Raw genomic sequence first — 16511 nt, 5'->3', positions numbered from 1 at the left:
GACGGACCCCCCAAGTCCTTTATGAGGCCTTTAGCTCCCTTAGACATTTAAAATTACACAAGACAAGTTCTCTAAGGCGTGGGCTCATGAAATTTTGCAAACTCCCTCATACATAGATCTAGTTGACGCATGCCAAATTTCAGACCCCTGGCTCGTAGGCTTCAGCCGTGACGGACCCCCCAAGTCCTTTATGAGGCCTTTAGCTCCCTTAGACATTTAAAATTACACAAGACAAGTTCTCTAAGGCGTGGGCTCATGAAATTTTGCAAACTCCCTCATACATAGATCTAGTTGATGCATGCCAAATTTCAGACCCCTGGCTCGTAGGCTTCAGCCGTGACGGACCCCCCTAGTCCTTTATGAGGCCTTTAGCTCCCTTAAATTAGACATTTAAAATTACACAAGAAAAGTTCTCTAAGGCGTGGGCTCATGAAATTTTGCAAACTCCCTCATACATACATCTAGTTGACGCATGCCAAATTTCAGACCCCTGGCTCGTAGGCTTCAGCCGTGACGGACCCCCCAAGTCCTTTATGAGGCCTTTAGCTCCCTTAAACTAGACATTTGAAATTACACCAGACAAGTTCTCTAAGGCGTGGGCTCATGAAATTTTGCAAACTCCCTCATACATAGATCTAGTTGACGCATGCCAAATTTCAGACCCCTGGCTCGTAGGCTTCAGCCGTGACGGACCCCCCAAGTCCTTTATGAGGCCTTTAGCTCCCTTAGACATTTAAAATTACACAAGACAAGTTCTCTAAGGCGTGGGCTCATGAAATTTTGCAAACTCCCTCATACATAGATCTAGTTGACGCATGCCAAATTTCAGACCCCTGGCTCGTAGGCTTCAGCCGTGACGGACCCCCCAAGTCCTTTATGAGGCCTTTAGCTCCCTTAGACATTTAAAATTACACAAGACAAGTTCTCTAAGGCGTGGGCTCATGAAATTTTGCAAACTCCCTCATACATAGATCTAGTTGACGCATGCCAAATTTCAGACCCCTGGCTCGTAGGCTTCAGCCGTGACGGACCCCCCAAGTCCTTTATGAGGCCTTTAGCTCCCTTAAACTAGACATTTAAAATTACACCAGACAAGTTCTCTAAGGCGTGGGCTCATGAAATTTTGCAAACTCCCTCATACATAGATCTAGTTGACGCATGCCAAATTTCAGACCCCTGGCTCGTAGGCTTCAGCCGTGACGGACCCCCCAAGTCCTTTATGAGGCCTTTAGCTCCCTTAAACTAGACATTTAAAATTACACCAGACAAGTTCTCTAAGGCGTGGGCTCATGAAATTTTGCAAACTCCCTCATACATAGATCTAGCTGACGCATGCCAAATTTCAGACCCCTGGCTCGTAGGCTTCAGCCGTGACGGACCCCCCAAGTCCTTTATGAGGCCTTTAGCTCCCTTAAACTAGACATTTAAAATTACACCAGACAAGTTCTCTAAGGCGTGGGCTCATGAAATTTTGCAAACTCCCTCATACGTAGATCTAGTTGACGCATGCCAAATTTCAGACCCCTGGCTCGTAGGCTTCAGCCGTGACGGACCCCCCAAGTCCTTTATGAGGCCTTTAGCTCCCTTAAATTAGACATTTGAAATTACACCAGACAAGTTCTCTAAGGCGTGGGCTCATGAAATTTTGCAAACTCCCTCATACATAGATCTAGTTGACGCATGCCAAATTTCAGACCCCTGGCTCGTAGGCCTCAGCCGTGACGGACCCCCAAGTCCTTTATGAGGCCTTTAGCTCCCTTAAACTAGACATTTAAAATTACACCAGACAAGTTCTCTAAGGCGTGGGCTCATGAAATTTTGCAAACTCCCTCATACATAGATCTAGTTGACGCATGCCAAATTTCAGACCCCTGGCTCGTAGGCTTCAGCCGTGACGGACCCCCCAAGTCCTTTATGAGGCCTTTAGCTCCCTTAAATTAGACATTTGAAATTACACCAGACAAGTTCTCTAAGGCGTGGGCTCATGAAATTTTGCAAACTCCCTCATACATAGATCTAGTTGACGCATGCCAAATTTCAGACCCCTGGCTCGTAGGCTTCAGCCGTGACGGACCCCCCAAGTCCTTTATGAGGCCTTTAGCTCCCTTAGACATTTAAAATTACACAAGACAAGTTCTCTAAGGCGTGGGCTCATGAAATTTTGCAAACTCCCTCATACATAGATCTAGTTGACGCATGCCAAATTTCAGACCCCTGGCTCGTAGGCTTCAGCCGTGACGGACCCCCCAAGTCCTTTATGAGGCCTTTAGCTCCCTTAGACATTTAAAATTACACAAGACAAGTTCTCTAAGGCGTGGGCTCATGAAATTTTGCAAACTCCCTCATACATAGATCTAGTTGATGCATGCCAAATTTCAGACCCCTGGCTCGTAGGCTTCAGCCGTGACGGACCCCCCAAGTCCTTTATGAGGCCTTTAGCTCCCTTAGACATTTAAAATTACACAAGAAAAGTTCTCTAAGGCGTGGGCTCATGAAATTTTGCAAACTCCCTCATACATAGATCTAGTTGACGCATGCCAAATTTCAGACCCCTGGCTCGTAGGCTTCAGCCGTGACGGACCCCCCAAGTCCTTTATGAGGCCTTTAGCTCCCTTAAATTAGACATTTAAAATTACACCAGACAAGTTCTCTAAGGCGTGGGCTCATGAAATTTTGGAAACTCCCTCATACATAGATCTAGTTGACGCATGCCAAATTTCAGACCCCTGGCTCGTAGGGTCAGGCTGGAGGTGGTGCTGAGCAAGGCATTCGCAGTAAGGGACAGCCATTACGCTTAAACCCCTTACCCCCAGCCCTAACCATAAAAAACCCTTACCTCTTCCCTAGTCATAATACCCCCTTCCCTAACACTGAAACCCCCTTCCCTAACCCTAAAACCCCCTTCCCTAACGCTGAAACCCCCTTCCCTAACCCTAAAACCCCCTTCCCTAACGCTGAAACCCCCTTCCCTAACGCTGAAACCCCCTTCCCTAACCCTAAAACCCCCTTCCCTAACCCTAAAACCCCCTTCCCTAACCCTAAAACCCCCTTCCCTAACCCTAAAACCCCCTTCCCTAACGCTGAAACCACCTTCCCTAACCATAAGACCCTCTTCCCTAACCATTAGACCCTCTGCCCTGACCACATACTCTAACCCAAACCCTGAAATCAGTAATTGGACCTAGCAAATCAGGCTAGGCCTTGCGTAACTATCAAATCCATAACTTGACATTAGCAAATCTGGGCAGCCTTTGCATAACTATCAAATACATCAAATAGACCTAGCAAATCTGGCTAGGCCTTGCGTAACTATCAAATCCATAACTTGACATTAGCAAATCTGGGCAGCCTTTGCATAACTATCAAATACATCAATTAGACCTAGCAAATCTGGCTAGGCCTTGCGTAACTATCAAATCCATAACTTGACATTAGCAAATCTGGGCAGCCTTTGCATAACTATCAAATACATCAATTAGACCTAGCAAATCTGGCTAGGCCTTGCGTAACTATCAAATCCATAACTTGACATTAGCAAATCTGGGCAGCCTTTGCATAACTATCAAATACATCAATTAGACCTAGCAAATCTGGCTAGGCCTTGCGTAACTATCAAATCCATAACTTGACATTAGCAAATCTGGGCAGCCTTTGCATAACTATCAAATACATCAATTAGACCTAGCAAATCTGGCTAGGCCTTGCGTAACTATCAAATCCATAACTTGACATTAGCAAATCTGGGCAGCCTTTGCATAACTATCAAATACATCAATTAGACCTAGCAAATCTGGCTAGGCCTTGCGTAACTATCAAATCCATAACTTGACATTAGCAAATCTGGGCAGCCTTTGCATAACTATCAAATACATCAATTAGACCTAGCAAATCTGGCTAGGCCTTGCGTAACTATCAAATCCATAACTTGACATTAGCAAATCTGGGCAGCCTTTGCATAACTATCAAATACATCAATTAGACCTAGCAAATCTGGCTAGGCCTTGCGTAACTATCAAATCCATAACTTGACATTAGCAAATCTGGGCAGCCTTTGCATAACTATCGAATACATCAATTAGACCTAGCAAATCTGGCTAGGCCTTGCGTAACTATCAAATCCATAACTTGACATTAGCAAATCTGGGCAGCCTTTGCATAACTATCAAATACATCAATTAGACCTAGCAAATCTGGCTAGGCCTTGCGTAACTATCAAATCCATAACTTGACATTAGCAAATCTGGGCAGCCTTTGCATAACTATCAAATACATCAATTAGACCTAGCAAATCTGGCTAGGCCTTGCGTAACTATCAAATCCATAACTTGACATTAGCAAATCTGGGCAGCCTTTGCATAACTATCAAATACATCAATTAGACCTAGCAAATCTGGCTAGGCCTTGCGCAACTATCAAATCCATAACTTGACATTAGCAAATCTGGGCAGCCTTTGCATAACTATCAAATACATCAATTAGACCTAGCAAATCTGGCTAGGCCTTGCGTAACTATCAAATCCATAACTTGACATTAGCAAATCTGGGCAGCCTTTGCATAACTATCAAATACATCAATTAGACCTAGCAAATCTGGCTAGGCTTAGCGTAACCAACAAACAGCTTAGGCAGGAGTGCGGGAAAGGGACTGGGACGCACTTAGCCCCGACGCTCGAGCGCCACCCGGAGGCCACTTGGAGAACGCAGCGACTTGGAGACCGGGCACTTGCAGATTCTGAACCGGCACTGCCTGGGAGACGCGTGTACCAAATTCCAAGTCTCTGGAGCCGACGGTGCCTCAGAAATTAAACTGAGAATTAAAGTTGAGAACCAGAGATGCAGCAACACATGTGTTGCTGGGACTCTGATATGGGGAAAAAGGAGCTCGGCCTTGTCAAATGCTCATAACTTTTAACTGGAATGACTGACAAGCATGAAACTTGGAATACTCCCTCATACATAGATCTAGTTGACGCATGCCAAATTTCAGACCCCTGGCTCGTAGGCTTCAGCCGTGACGGACCCCCCAAGTCCTTTATGAGGCCTTTAGCTCCCTTAAATTAGACATTTGAAATTACACCAGACAAGTTCTCTAAGGCGTGGGCTCATGAAATTTTGCAAACTCCCTCATACATACATCTAGTTGACGCATGCCAAATTTCAGACCCCTGGCTCGTAGGCTTCAGCCGTGACGGACCCCCCTAGTCCTTTATGAGGCCTTTAGCTCCCTTAAATTAGACATTTAAAATTACACCAGACAAGTTCTCTAAGGCGTGGGCTCATGAAATTTTGCAAACTCCCTCATACATACATCTAGTTGACGCATGCCAAATTTCAGACCCCTGGCTCGTAGGCTTCAGCCGTGACGGACCCCCCAAATCATTATGAGGCCATTAGCTCCCTTACATTAGACATTTAAAATTACACCAGACAAGTTCTCTAAGGCGTGGGCTCATGAAATTTTGCATACTCCCTCATACATACATCTAGTTGACGCATGCCAAATTTCAGACCCCTGGCTCGTAGGCTTCAGCCGTGACGGACCACCCAATTAATTTATGAGGCCTTTAGCTCCCTTACATTAGACATTTAAAATTACACCAGACAAGTTCTCTAAGGCGTGGGCTCATGAAATTTTGCATACTCCCTCATACATACATCTAGTTGACGCATGCCAAATTTCAGACCCCTGGCTCGTAGGCTTCAGCCGTGACGGACCCCCCAAATCATTATGAGGCCATTAGCTCCCTTACATTAGACATTTAAAATTACACCAGACAAGTTCTCTAAGGCGTGGGCTCATGAAATTTTGCATACTCCCTCATACATACATCTAGTTGACGCATGCCAAATTTCAGACCCCTGGCTCGTAGGCTTCAGCCGTGACGGACCCCCCAAATCATTATGAGGCCATTAGCTGCCTTACATTAGACATTTAAAATTACACCAGACAAGTTCTCTAAGGCGTGGGCTCATGAAATTTTGCATACTCCCTCATACATACATCTAGTTGACGCATGCCAAATTTCAGACCCCTGGCTCGTAGGCTTCAGCCGTGACGGACCACCCAAATCATTATGAGGCCATTAGCTGCCTTACATTAGACATTTAAAATTACACCAGACAAGTTCTCTAAGGCGTGGGCTCATGAAATTTTGCATACTCCCTCATACATACATCTAGTTGACGCATGCCAAATTTCAGACCCCTGGCTCGTAGGCTTCAGCCGTGACGGACCCCCCAAATCATTATGAGGCCATTAGCTCCCTTACATTAGACATTTAAAATTACACCAGACAAGTTCTCTAAGGCGTGGGCTCATGAAATTTTGCATACTCCCTCATACATACATCTAGTTGACGCATGCCAAATTTCAGACCCCTGGCTCGTAGGCTTCAGCCGTGACGGACCCCCCAAATCATTATGAGGCCATTAGCTCCCTTAAATTAGACATTTGAAATTACACCAGACAAGTTCTCTAAGGCGTGGGCTCATGAAATTTTGCAAACTCCCTCATACATAGATCTAGTTGACGCATGCCAAATTTCAGACCCCTGGCTCGTAGGCTTCAGCCGTGACGGACCCCCCAAGTCCTTTATGAGGCCTTTAGCTCCCTTAAACTAGACATTTGAAATTACACCAGACAAGTTCTCTAAGGCGTGGGCTCATGAAATTTTGCAAACTCCCTCATACATACATCTAGTTGACGCATGCCAAATTTCAGACCCCTGGCTCGTAGGCTTCAGCCGTGACGGACCCCCCTAGTCCTTTATGAGGCCTTTAGCTCCCTTAAATTAGACATTTAAAATTACACCAGACAAGTTCTCTAAGGCGTGGGCTCATGAAATTTTGCAAACTCCCTCATACATACATCTAGTTGACGCATGCCAAATTTCAGACCCCTGGCTCGTAGGCTTCAGCCGTGACGGACCCCCCAAGTCCTTTATGAGGCCTTTAGCTCCCTTAAACTAGACATTTGAAATTACACCAGACAAGTTCTCTAAGGCGTGGGCTCATGAAATTTTGCAAACTCCCTCATACATAGATCTAGTTGACGCATGCCAAATTTCAGACCCCTGGCTCGTAGGCTTCAGCCGTGACGGACCCCCCTAGTCCTTTATGAGGCCTTTAGCTCCCTTAAATTAGACATTTAAAATTACACCAGACAAGTTCTCTAAGGCGTGGGCTCATGAAATTTTGCAAACTCCCTCATACATACATCTAGTTGACGCATGCCAAATTTCAGACCCCTGGCTCGTAGGCTTCAGCCGTGACGGACCCCCCAAGTCCTTTATGAGGCCTTTAGCTCCCTTAGACATTTAAAATTACACAAGACAAGTTCTCTAAGGCGTGGGCTCATGAAATTTTGCAAACTCCCTCATACATAGATCTAGTTGACGCATGCCAAATTTCAGACCCCTGGCTCGTAGGCTTCAGCCGTGACGGACCCCCCAAGTCCTTTATGAGGCCTTTAGCTCCCTTAGACATTTAAAATTACACAAGACAAGTTCTCTAAGGCGTGGGCTCATGAAATTTTGCAAACTCCCTCATACATACATCTAGTTGACGCATGCCAAATTTCAGACCCCTGGCTCGTAGGCTTCAGCCGTGACGGACCCCCCAAGTCCTTTATGAGGCCTTTAGCTCCCTTAAACTAGACATTTAAAATTACACCAGACAAGTTCTCTAAGGCGTGGGCTCATGAAATTTTGCAAACTCCCTCATACATAGATCTAGTTGACGCATGCCAAATTTCAGACCCCTGGCTCGTAGGCTTCAGCCGTGACGGACCCCCCAAGTCCTTTATGAGGCCTTTAGCTCCCTTAAACTAGACATTTAAAATTACACCAGACAAGTTCTCTAAGGCGTGGGCTCATGAAATTTTGCAAACTCCCTCATACATAGATCTAGCTGACGCATGCCAAATTTCAGACCCCTGGCTCGTAGGCTTCAGCCGTGACGGACCCCCCAAGTCCTTTATGAGGCCTTTAGCTCCCTTAAACTAGACATTTGAAATTACACCAGACAAGTTCTCTAAGGCGTGGGCTCATGAAATTTTGCAAACTCCCTCATACATACATCTAGTTGACGCATGCCAAATTTCAGACCCCTGGCTCGTAGGCTTCAGCCGTGACGGACCCCCCTAGTCCTTTATGAGGCCTTTAGCTCCCTTAAATTAGACATTTAAAATTACACCAGACAAGTTCTCTAAGGCGTGGGCTCATGAAATTTTGCAAACTCCCTCATACATACATCTAGTTGACGCATGCCAAATTTCAGACCCCTGGCTCGTAGGCTTCAGCCGTGACGGACCCCCCAAGTCCTTTATGAGGCCTTTAGCTCCCTTAAACTAGACATTTGAAATTACACCAGACAAGTTCTCTAAGGCGTGGGCTCATGAAATTTTGCAAACTCCCTCATACATAGATCTAGTTGACGCATGCCAAATTTCAGACCCCTGGCTCGTAGGCTTCAGCCGTGACGGACCCCCCTAGTCCTTTATGAGGCCTTTAGCTCCCTTAAATTAGACATTTAAAATTACACCAGACAAGTTCTCTAAGGCGTGGGCTCATGAAATTTTGCAAACTCCCTCATACATACATCTAGTTGACGCATGCCAAATTTCAGACCCCTGGCTCGTAGGCTTCAGCCGTGACGGACCCCCCAAGTCCTTTATGAGGCCTTTAGCTCCCTTAGACATTTAAAATTACACCAGACAAGTTCTCTAAGGCGTGGGCTCATGAAATTTTGCAAACTCCCTCATACATACATCTAGTTGACGCATGCCAAATTTCAGACCCCTGGCTCGTAGGCTTCAGCCGTGACGGACCCCCCAAGTCCTTTATGAGGCCTTTAGCTCCCTTAAACTAGACATTTAAAATTACACCAGACAAGTTCTCTAAGGCGTGGGCTCATGAAATTTTGCATACTCCCTCATACATAGATCTAGTTGACGCATGCCAAATTTCAGACCCCTGGCTCGTAGGGTCAGGCTAGAGGTGGTGCTGACCAAGGCATTCGCAGTAAGGGACAGCCATTACGCTAAAACCCCTTACCCCCTTCCCGAACCCTAAGACCCCCCTTCCCCAACCATACGAGTGTTTAATGAACCCATCAGTTAAAAAGTATGCCTACCATAACCCCATGCACAGTGACTTGTGGAGGACATGACAAGGGAAAACTGAGACATTAATTAAACAAAGGCCTTTTATTTGCCTGTTCCTATGTAAACTTCAAAGCTTAAGTGCAAAGCAACAAATAAAACAGCTGTGACAAAAATATAAATAAAATAAATAGAAATATAAATACTTAATAGAGGAGATATAAAACAGGGAAGAAAGATGGCCTTTCAGAGAGGCATCCTTCCTCCTTATGTAGGGACTGATGATCTGAAATGTAGACAAGCAGAGAGAAAAAAAAAAAAAAAAAAAGCATATGAGCAACAGCAAGCACAACAGTAAAGTATTAGTAACAACCACCATCTTAAATGTTTTAAATGTTCAGTGAAGGTGGCTTACTGTTGCATTTGCTTCAATAAGCCTCGGACGTTATCAATCGTCAGTCGGAGGTCTTTGCAGTGCTGGAGGAGGGTGGGAGACCGGGACAAGACTCTGTTGATCTGAAAGAGACAGTATTCCATTTCAGTCATGCGTGATACATCGGTGGCAGTAACTGATATGATACCAAACAGCATACTAACCGTGTCTGTTCTTATTGGCCGTTCCTGCCAATGGTCCCTGAATTGCTGCCGAAGCATATCCTTCAGGGTCTCAGGATACGTTATCTTGCGTCGGACGAGTGCCTTCTGTGATTTTAAAGAAATGACATTACTTTGATCACTGCACATTATCACAGAGAAATTACCCAAAACATGTTTGAAAAGTTAAAAAAAAAAAAATAAAAAAAAAAAAGACGCCTTGGCATTACCCGAGCAAACGGCACTGCTTTTGGCAGAGGACTTGGGACCTGTCAAAGAGATGTGTTCAGTTTGACATGTACACACACACACACACACACACACACGTTATTAATGCTTCAATTACCAAAATTAACCGGTTAAACTTACTTCAAACTCCGACTCCTCCAGCTGCTGCTGCTGCTGCTGCTCCTCCTCCTCCTCCTCCTGCTCCAGCTGCTGGAGGACAACCACCACCTTACACGATGGCTGCGTGCCATGTGCCCCCAGGTCTCCCTCCACCTGGGCAGTGCCACCTGTTGGAAGATATGTTGTTTTAGCCTCACCATAGCTGTTCCCTTGCTGAAGTGATTGACGTGTCTTCCACCACAGGTCGTTTCCACCTTCTGTGGAACATATTAGGGGTAGCAACTGCACCCGGCTGGACTCACCCTGACTACATGTGGCGCCACTGGGGCCTTCCCCGGAGAGCTGGACCGCTGTGGTGACCACCTCATCTGAGGAGGAGGAGGTGGTGACGAGCACAGGAGCTGATCGTCGCCGTCTGCAGCTGAGGGATGGCATGTCGCCCTCCTCGCTCCGAGACTGCCGACCGCCAGAATGCTGCGAACGTGACCAGGATCCCGACCCCTGAGGCACAGAGGAGCTTTGCCTTTTCAGCTTGGCCACCTCCTTCTCCAGGCGTCGGAGCCGCCGTTTCAGCCGTGCCATCTCATCCTCCCTCTGCTTGCGTGCGCCTCTCAAGTCGTGCAACGACCTTCGTGCCGCCGCCTTCTTGGCGATCGCAATCTGGGTTTTGGGCAGGAGGTAATCGTGTGAGATTCTTTAAGATGAACTGCAGCATAGATTTCCTATACAGATACAATTAAATGGAATGGGATGCAATACCAGCCGCTTCAGCTCGTCGCCGTCCAGCGAGTGCCGCAGCTTCAGGTGGCGGTCAATTCGGCTGAGGTTTGTCGCCGGGCAGAGGGGCACGGGGCAATCTATCGGCCCGGCAAATCTGCCCGACGACAAGGAGTTCAGCAGCCTCCTCTCCGCGTTGCTGTCCACCTTGTGCACGGCACGGAGGTGGACCGAAACGTTCTTGTAGACAGCCCGGCAAAGCGGGCAGGCCTGGGGCTTGCGGGGCATGATGGAAAAACACAAAAACAGTACCTGAAATGAAGAAGAAATTTCAAAATTATTAACCATCTAGAAAGAGGCACATTTGATTACATATGGTTCAGAGTCCATTGCTCTACCCATCTAGTGGTACCAAGTACTTAATTATTCAACCATTTAATTTCAATTATAGGTTAAATGGGAGCATAAACCCATTGGTGGAAGAACTGGCGCACCTTGTGGTCACGCACGTATAGGAAGAGGTTGACGTAACCGGTAGGCAACCAAGCATTAACTTCAAAGCCACATATGCACAATCGACTGTTGATTTAAGTTTGTCTAAACATGCAATTAAACAGCGATATACATTGTAACAGCAGCGCTCGTTTCAAACCGGCAGATTACGTTTATCCGAGCAACGCCACGCGGCAAATGGTGGCTCTTGAGTAGCACACACCCGAAATGGCGATTCTACCCCCAACAAACTGCGGCCACGGCGAGTGTTGCGTCAGCTTACAAAGACCAATTAGACAGCCGTATGCATTTCAGAAGCGGCAGATTAATTATATGTCTAGACAAACGCAAAACAGACATATACATTGTAACAGCAGCGTTCGTATCAAAGCGGCAGATTAATTAATTCCCCGTTTAGACAAACGCAAAACAGCCATATACATTGTAACAGCAGCGTTCGTATCAAAGCGGCAGATTAATTAATTCCCCGTTTAGACAAACGCAAAACAGCCATATACATTGTAACAGCAGCGTTCGTATCAAAGCGGCAGATTAATTAATTCCCCGTTTAGACAAACGCAAAACAGCCATATACATTGTAACAGCAGCGTTCGTATCAAAGCGGCAGATTACGTGTATCCGAGCAACGCCACGCGGCAAATGGTGGCTCTTGAGTAGCACACACCCGAAATGGCGATTCTACCCCCAACAAACTGCGGCCACGGCGAGTGTTGCGTCAGCTTACAAAGACCAATTAGACAGCCGTATGCATTTCAGAAGCGGCAGATTAATTATATGTCTAGACAAACGCAAAACAGACATATACATTGTAACAGCAGCGTTCGTATCAAAGCGGCAGATTAATTAATTCCCCGTTTAGACAAACGCAAAACAGCCATATACATTGTAACAGCAGCGTTCGTATCAAAGCGGCAGACTAAGTTTATCTAAACATGGAATTAAACTGCGATATGCTTTGTAAAACAGTTACTTTGAAATCTTAAGTAATGCATTGTCTAAAAAGCGTAAAGTACTTACGAAGTGCTGGGGGAAAACTTCAAATTGAAGATGTACCAATTCGGCTGCTTCTCTGCCCCGTCCCGAATAAACACTAATGAGGAAAGTTAGCTTGCTGCTCACTTATAGGCACGCCCCCGCCCGCGCGCCACCCCCCGTGAAAGAAAATGCTGGCGCAAAGCCCTGAAATACAATTTTGGGTGACTTTCAATGGATACCTCGAGAGAAGTCCCAGAAACCCCTATATATGGCCACGAAGGGCAGAATGTCCTCTTTCACATGCATTTCCAATTATCCTTTTAAGTCGCTCCTACGTCGAGTTATACGCTAATTCATTATGTGGTATTGTCTTTGACCGTAATATAAATGTTTAAACTACATGATGTCTAAGTATGTGGACCGATAATATCCAGACTAGGCAAATCTGTAGTAAGTGTTATACTTGAAATAATTTCAAATTTCAAATTCTAATTAAAGTTCGCGCGCTACTCACTACCCCCACCAAACACCCCCCCCCCCCCCCCTCCCCACCCAGTGAAAGAAAATGCTGACGCAATGCCCTAAATTGCAATTTTCGGTGATTTTGCATAGATACGTGGGGAAAAGTCTGAGACCCATATATGTCCACTTTGGTATGCATTTCAAATTATCCTTTTAGGTCGCTCCTCCGTACAGTTATACGCTAAATGATTTTGTGTACCCTAACCCCCGTCATATAAATGTTTGACCTCCGTAATGTCTTCATGAAGCTCGAGGGGGCCCGCTGTATCGCGGATTTTTCTGTGGAACATATGTAATATATATGTCATTTTCTATCGCGGAAATCTGCGGTTGTATAGTGATCTTTTTTTTTTTTTTACATCCTGCCTGTATAGTGTACTTTGCAGCCTATTCATAACAAACCATGCGGTTTTCAGCAGACACAACGTGTGCTAGACAAAAATTCGGTAGAACAATATTATAATTTATAATAACTAACATATACGTAACATTTAAGCAATACACTAGTAAATAATAAAACACATCTGCTACATACAGGAATACGTAGCCATGCAGTCACGATTCAATGCGAAATGAACATACGCTTCTCATTTGTCACTACGCATATGCTAGACAAGAGTTATTTAGAACAATACGTATTATGAGTTATAACTATAACATGTTATAGTTATAATATAAATATATATATATATAAACATATTATTCTTATAAGTTATTCATATCCTTAGGTGGAGGACATTGCAGTTGATGATGAGCTCTTGTATGACTATGGGGTCAGGAGGAGGTCCTTTGCTGGCGAAGGACTGGACCTGAACTGGATGTGATACAGTAGATGTCCAGTAGATGGCACTCTTACATTATCAATGCATGCGTGTATGGATTTCACCAGTAAACGTTATAAAAGGTATTTCCAGGTCGTGACCAATCATGTATTTCAAAGACACCACACCTGTGTACACATCCAACACAATACATTGGTGTTACTTACTTTAGCCTGTTGGTTCATGGCGGACTAGTCCTAACCCTAAGAGTAATTTAACCATAGGTTCTCAAACTTAACCACCCCCTGATTCTAACCCTGATTCTAAGGGTAATATAACCCTTAGGCATCAGTGCGGGAAAGGGACTGGGACTTTGCCACTTAACCCCGTCGTTCTAGCGCCACCAGGAGGCCACTTGGAGAACGCAGCGACTTGGAGACCGGGCACTTGCAGATTCTGAACCGGCACTGCCTGGGAGACGCGTGTACCAAATTCCAAGTCTCTGGAGCCGACGGTGCCTCAGAAATTAAACTGAGAATTAAAGTTGAGAACCAGAGATGCAGCAACACATGTGTTGCTGGGACTCTGATATGGGGAAAAAGGAGCTCGGCCTTGTCAAATGCTCATAACTTTTAACTGGAATGACTGACAAGCATGAAACTTGGCATACTCCCTCATACATACATCTAGTTGACGCATGCCAAATTTCAGACCCCTGGCTCGTAGGCTTCAGCCGTGACGGACCCCCCAAATCATTATGAGGCCATTAGCTCCCTTACATTAGACATTTAAAATTACACCAGACAAGTTCTCTAAGGTGTGGGCTCATGAAATTTTGCATACTCCCTCATACATACATCTAGTTGACGCATGCCAAATTTCAGACCCCTGGCTCGTAGGCTTCAGCCGTGACGGACCCCCCAAATCATTATGAGGCCATTAGCTCCCTTACATTAGACATTTAAAATTACACCAGACAAGTTCTCTAAGGCGTGGGCTCATGAAATTTTGCATACTCCCTCATACATACATCTAGTTGACGCATGCCAAATTTCAGACCCCTGGCTCGTAGGCTTCAGCCGTGACGGACCACCCAATTAATTTATGAGGCCTTTAGCTCCCTTACATTAGACATTTAAAATTACACCAGACAAGTTCTCTAAGGCGTGGGCTCATGAAATTTTGCATACTCCCTCATACATACATCTAGTTGACGCATGCCAAATTTCAGACCCCTGGCTCGTAGGCTTCAGCCGTGACGGACCCCCCAAATCATTATGAGGCCATTAGCTCCCTTACATTAGACATTTAAAATTACACCAGACAAGTTCTCTAAGGCGTGGGCTCATGAAATTTTGCATACTCCCTCATACATACATCTAGTTGACGCATGCCAAATTTCAGACCCCTGGCTCGTAGGCTTCAGCCGTGACGGACCCCCCAAATCATTATGAGGCCATTAGCTGCCTTACATTAGACATTTAAAATTACACCAGACAAGTTCTCTAAGGCGTGGGCTCATGAAATTTTGCATACTCCCTCATACATACATCTAGTTGACGCATGCCAAATTTCAGACCCCTGGCTCGTAGGCTTCAGCCGTGACGGACCACCCAAATCATTATGAGGCCATTAGCTGCCTTACATTAGACATTTAAAATTACACCAGACAAGTTCTCTAAGGCGTGGGCTCATGAAATTTTGCATACTCCCTCATACATACATCTAGTTGACGCATGCCAAATTTCAGACCCCTGGCTCGTAGGCTTCAGCCGTGACGGACCCCCCAAATCATTATGAGGCCATTAGCTCCCTTACATTAGACATTTAAAATTACACCAGACAAGTTCTCTAAGGCGTGGGCTCATGAAATTTTGCATACTCCCTCATACATACATCTAGTTGACGCATGCCAAATTTCAGACCCCTGGCTCGTAGGCTTCAGCCGTGACGGACCCCCCAAATCATTATGAGGCCATTAGCTCCCTTAAATTAGACATTTGAAATTACACCAGACAAGTTCTCTAAGGCGTGGGCTCATGAAATTTTGCAAACTCCCTCATACATAGATCTAGTTGACGCATGCCAAATTTCAGACCCCTGGCTCGTAGGCTTCAGCCGTGACGGACCCCCCAAGTCCTTTATGAGGCCTTTAGCTCCCTTAAACTAGACATTTGAAATTACACCAGACAAGTTCTCTAAGGCGTGGGCTCATGAAATTTTGCAAACTCCCTCATACATACATCTAGTTGACGCATGCCAAATTTCAGACCCCTGGCTCGTAGGCTTCAGCCGTGACGGACCCCCCTAGTCCTTTATGAGGCCTTTAGCTCCCTTAAATTAGACATTTAAAATTACACCAGACAAGTTCTCTAAGGCGTGGGCTCATGAAATTTTGCAAACTCCCTCATACATACATCTAGTTGACGCATGCCAAATTTCAGACCCCTGGCTCGTAGGCTTCAGCCGTGACGGACCCCCCAAGTCCTTTATGAGGCCTTTAGCTCCCTTAAACTAGACATTTGAAATTACACCAGACAAGTTCTCTAAGGCGTGGGCTCATGAAATTTTGCAAACTCCCTCATACATAGATCTAGTTGACGCATGCCAAATTTCAGACCCCTGGCTCGTAGGCTTCAGCCGTGACGGACCCCCCTAGTCCTTTATGAGGCCTTTAGCTCCCTTAAATTAGACATTTAAAATTACACCAGACAAGTTCTCTAAGGCGTGGGCTCATGAAATTTTGCAAACTCCCTCATACATACATCTAGTTGACGCATGCCAAATTTCAGACCCCTGGCTCGTAGGCTTCAGCCGTGACGGACCCCCCAAGTCCTTTATGAGGCCTTTAGCTCCCTTAGACATTTAAAATTACACAAGACAAGTTCTCTAAGGCGTGGGCTCATGAAATTTTGCAAACTCCCTCATACATAGATCTAGTTGACGCATGCCAAATTTCAGACCCCTGGCTCGTAGGCTTC

At 45.5% G+C, this 16511-nt stretch overlaps 1 protein-coding gene across 3 annotated transcripts; it reads right to left on the bottom strand.

The window, feature by feature from the left end:
- Positions 1-9254: 9254 nt before the first annotated feature.
- LOC140583904 (uncharacterized) lies at positions 9255-12389 on the bottom strand. Of its 3 annotated transcripts, none has more exons than XM_072707859.1 (7): positions 12290-12389; positions 10802-11071; positions 10064-10702; positions 9925-9963; positions 9698-9802; positions 9516-9616; positions 9255-9386 (listed from the first exon to the last, which is right to left on the bottom strand). In XM_072707859.1, the coding sequence occupies exons 2-7, from the start codon at positions 11045-11047 to the stop codon at positions 9368-9370; spliced, it is 1149 nt and encodes a 382-aa protein (XP_072563960.1). In that variant the 5' UTR covers positions 11048-11071; positions 12290-12389; the 3' UTR covers positions 9255-9367. The 3 variants fall into 3 exon arrangements, with proteins under 3 accessions (XP_072563960.1, XP_072563961.1, XP_072563959.1); XM_072707860.1 differs by lacking the exon at positions 12290-12389 and having other exon boundaries at positions 10064-10209; positions 10345-10702; positions 10802-11668; XM_072707858.1 differs by lacking the exon at positions 12290-12389 and having other exon boundaries at positions 10802-11668.
- Positions 12390-16511: the final 4122 nt, after the last annotated feature.

Source organism: Paramormyrops kingsleyae, unplaced genomic scaffold (genome assembly GCF_048594095.1).
Source record: "Paramormyrops kingsleyae isolate MSU_618 unplaced genomic scaffold, PKINGS_0.4 ups26, whole genome shotgun sequence".
NCBI classification, from domain to species: Eukaryota; Metazoa; Chordata; class Actinopteri; order Osteoglossiformes; family Mormyridae; genus Paramormyrops; species Paramormyrops kingsleyae.
This window is presented reverse-complemented; position numbering and strand designations above follow the sequence as displayed.

What these genes read in the sequence shown, in the direction of transcription:
- LOC140583904 (XM_072707858.1), bottom strand. Translation starts at nt 11,107, where the DNA reads ATGGTTAATAATTTTGAAATTTCTTCTTCATTTCAGGTACTGTTTTTG. An exon ending in TGGAGGAGTCGGAGTTTGAA is followed by an intron (nt 9,964 to 10,063) that starts GTAAGTTTAACC and finishes TCTCTTTGACAG; the next exon opens with GTCCCAAGTCCTCTGCCAAA. An exon ending in GGCCAATAAGAACAGACACG is followed by an intron (nt 9,617 to 9,697) that starts GTTAGTATGCTG and finishes TGTCTCTTTCAG; the next exon opens with ATCAACAGAGTCTTGTCCCG.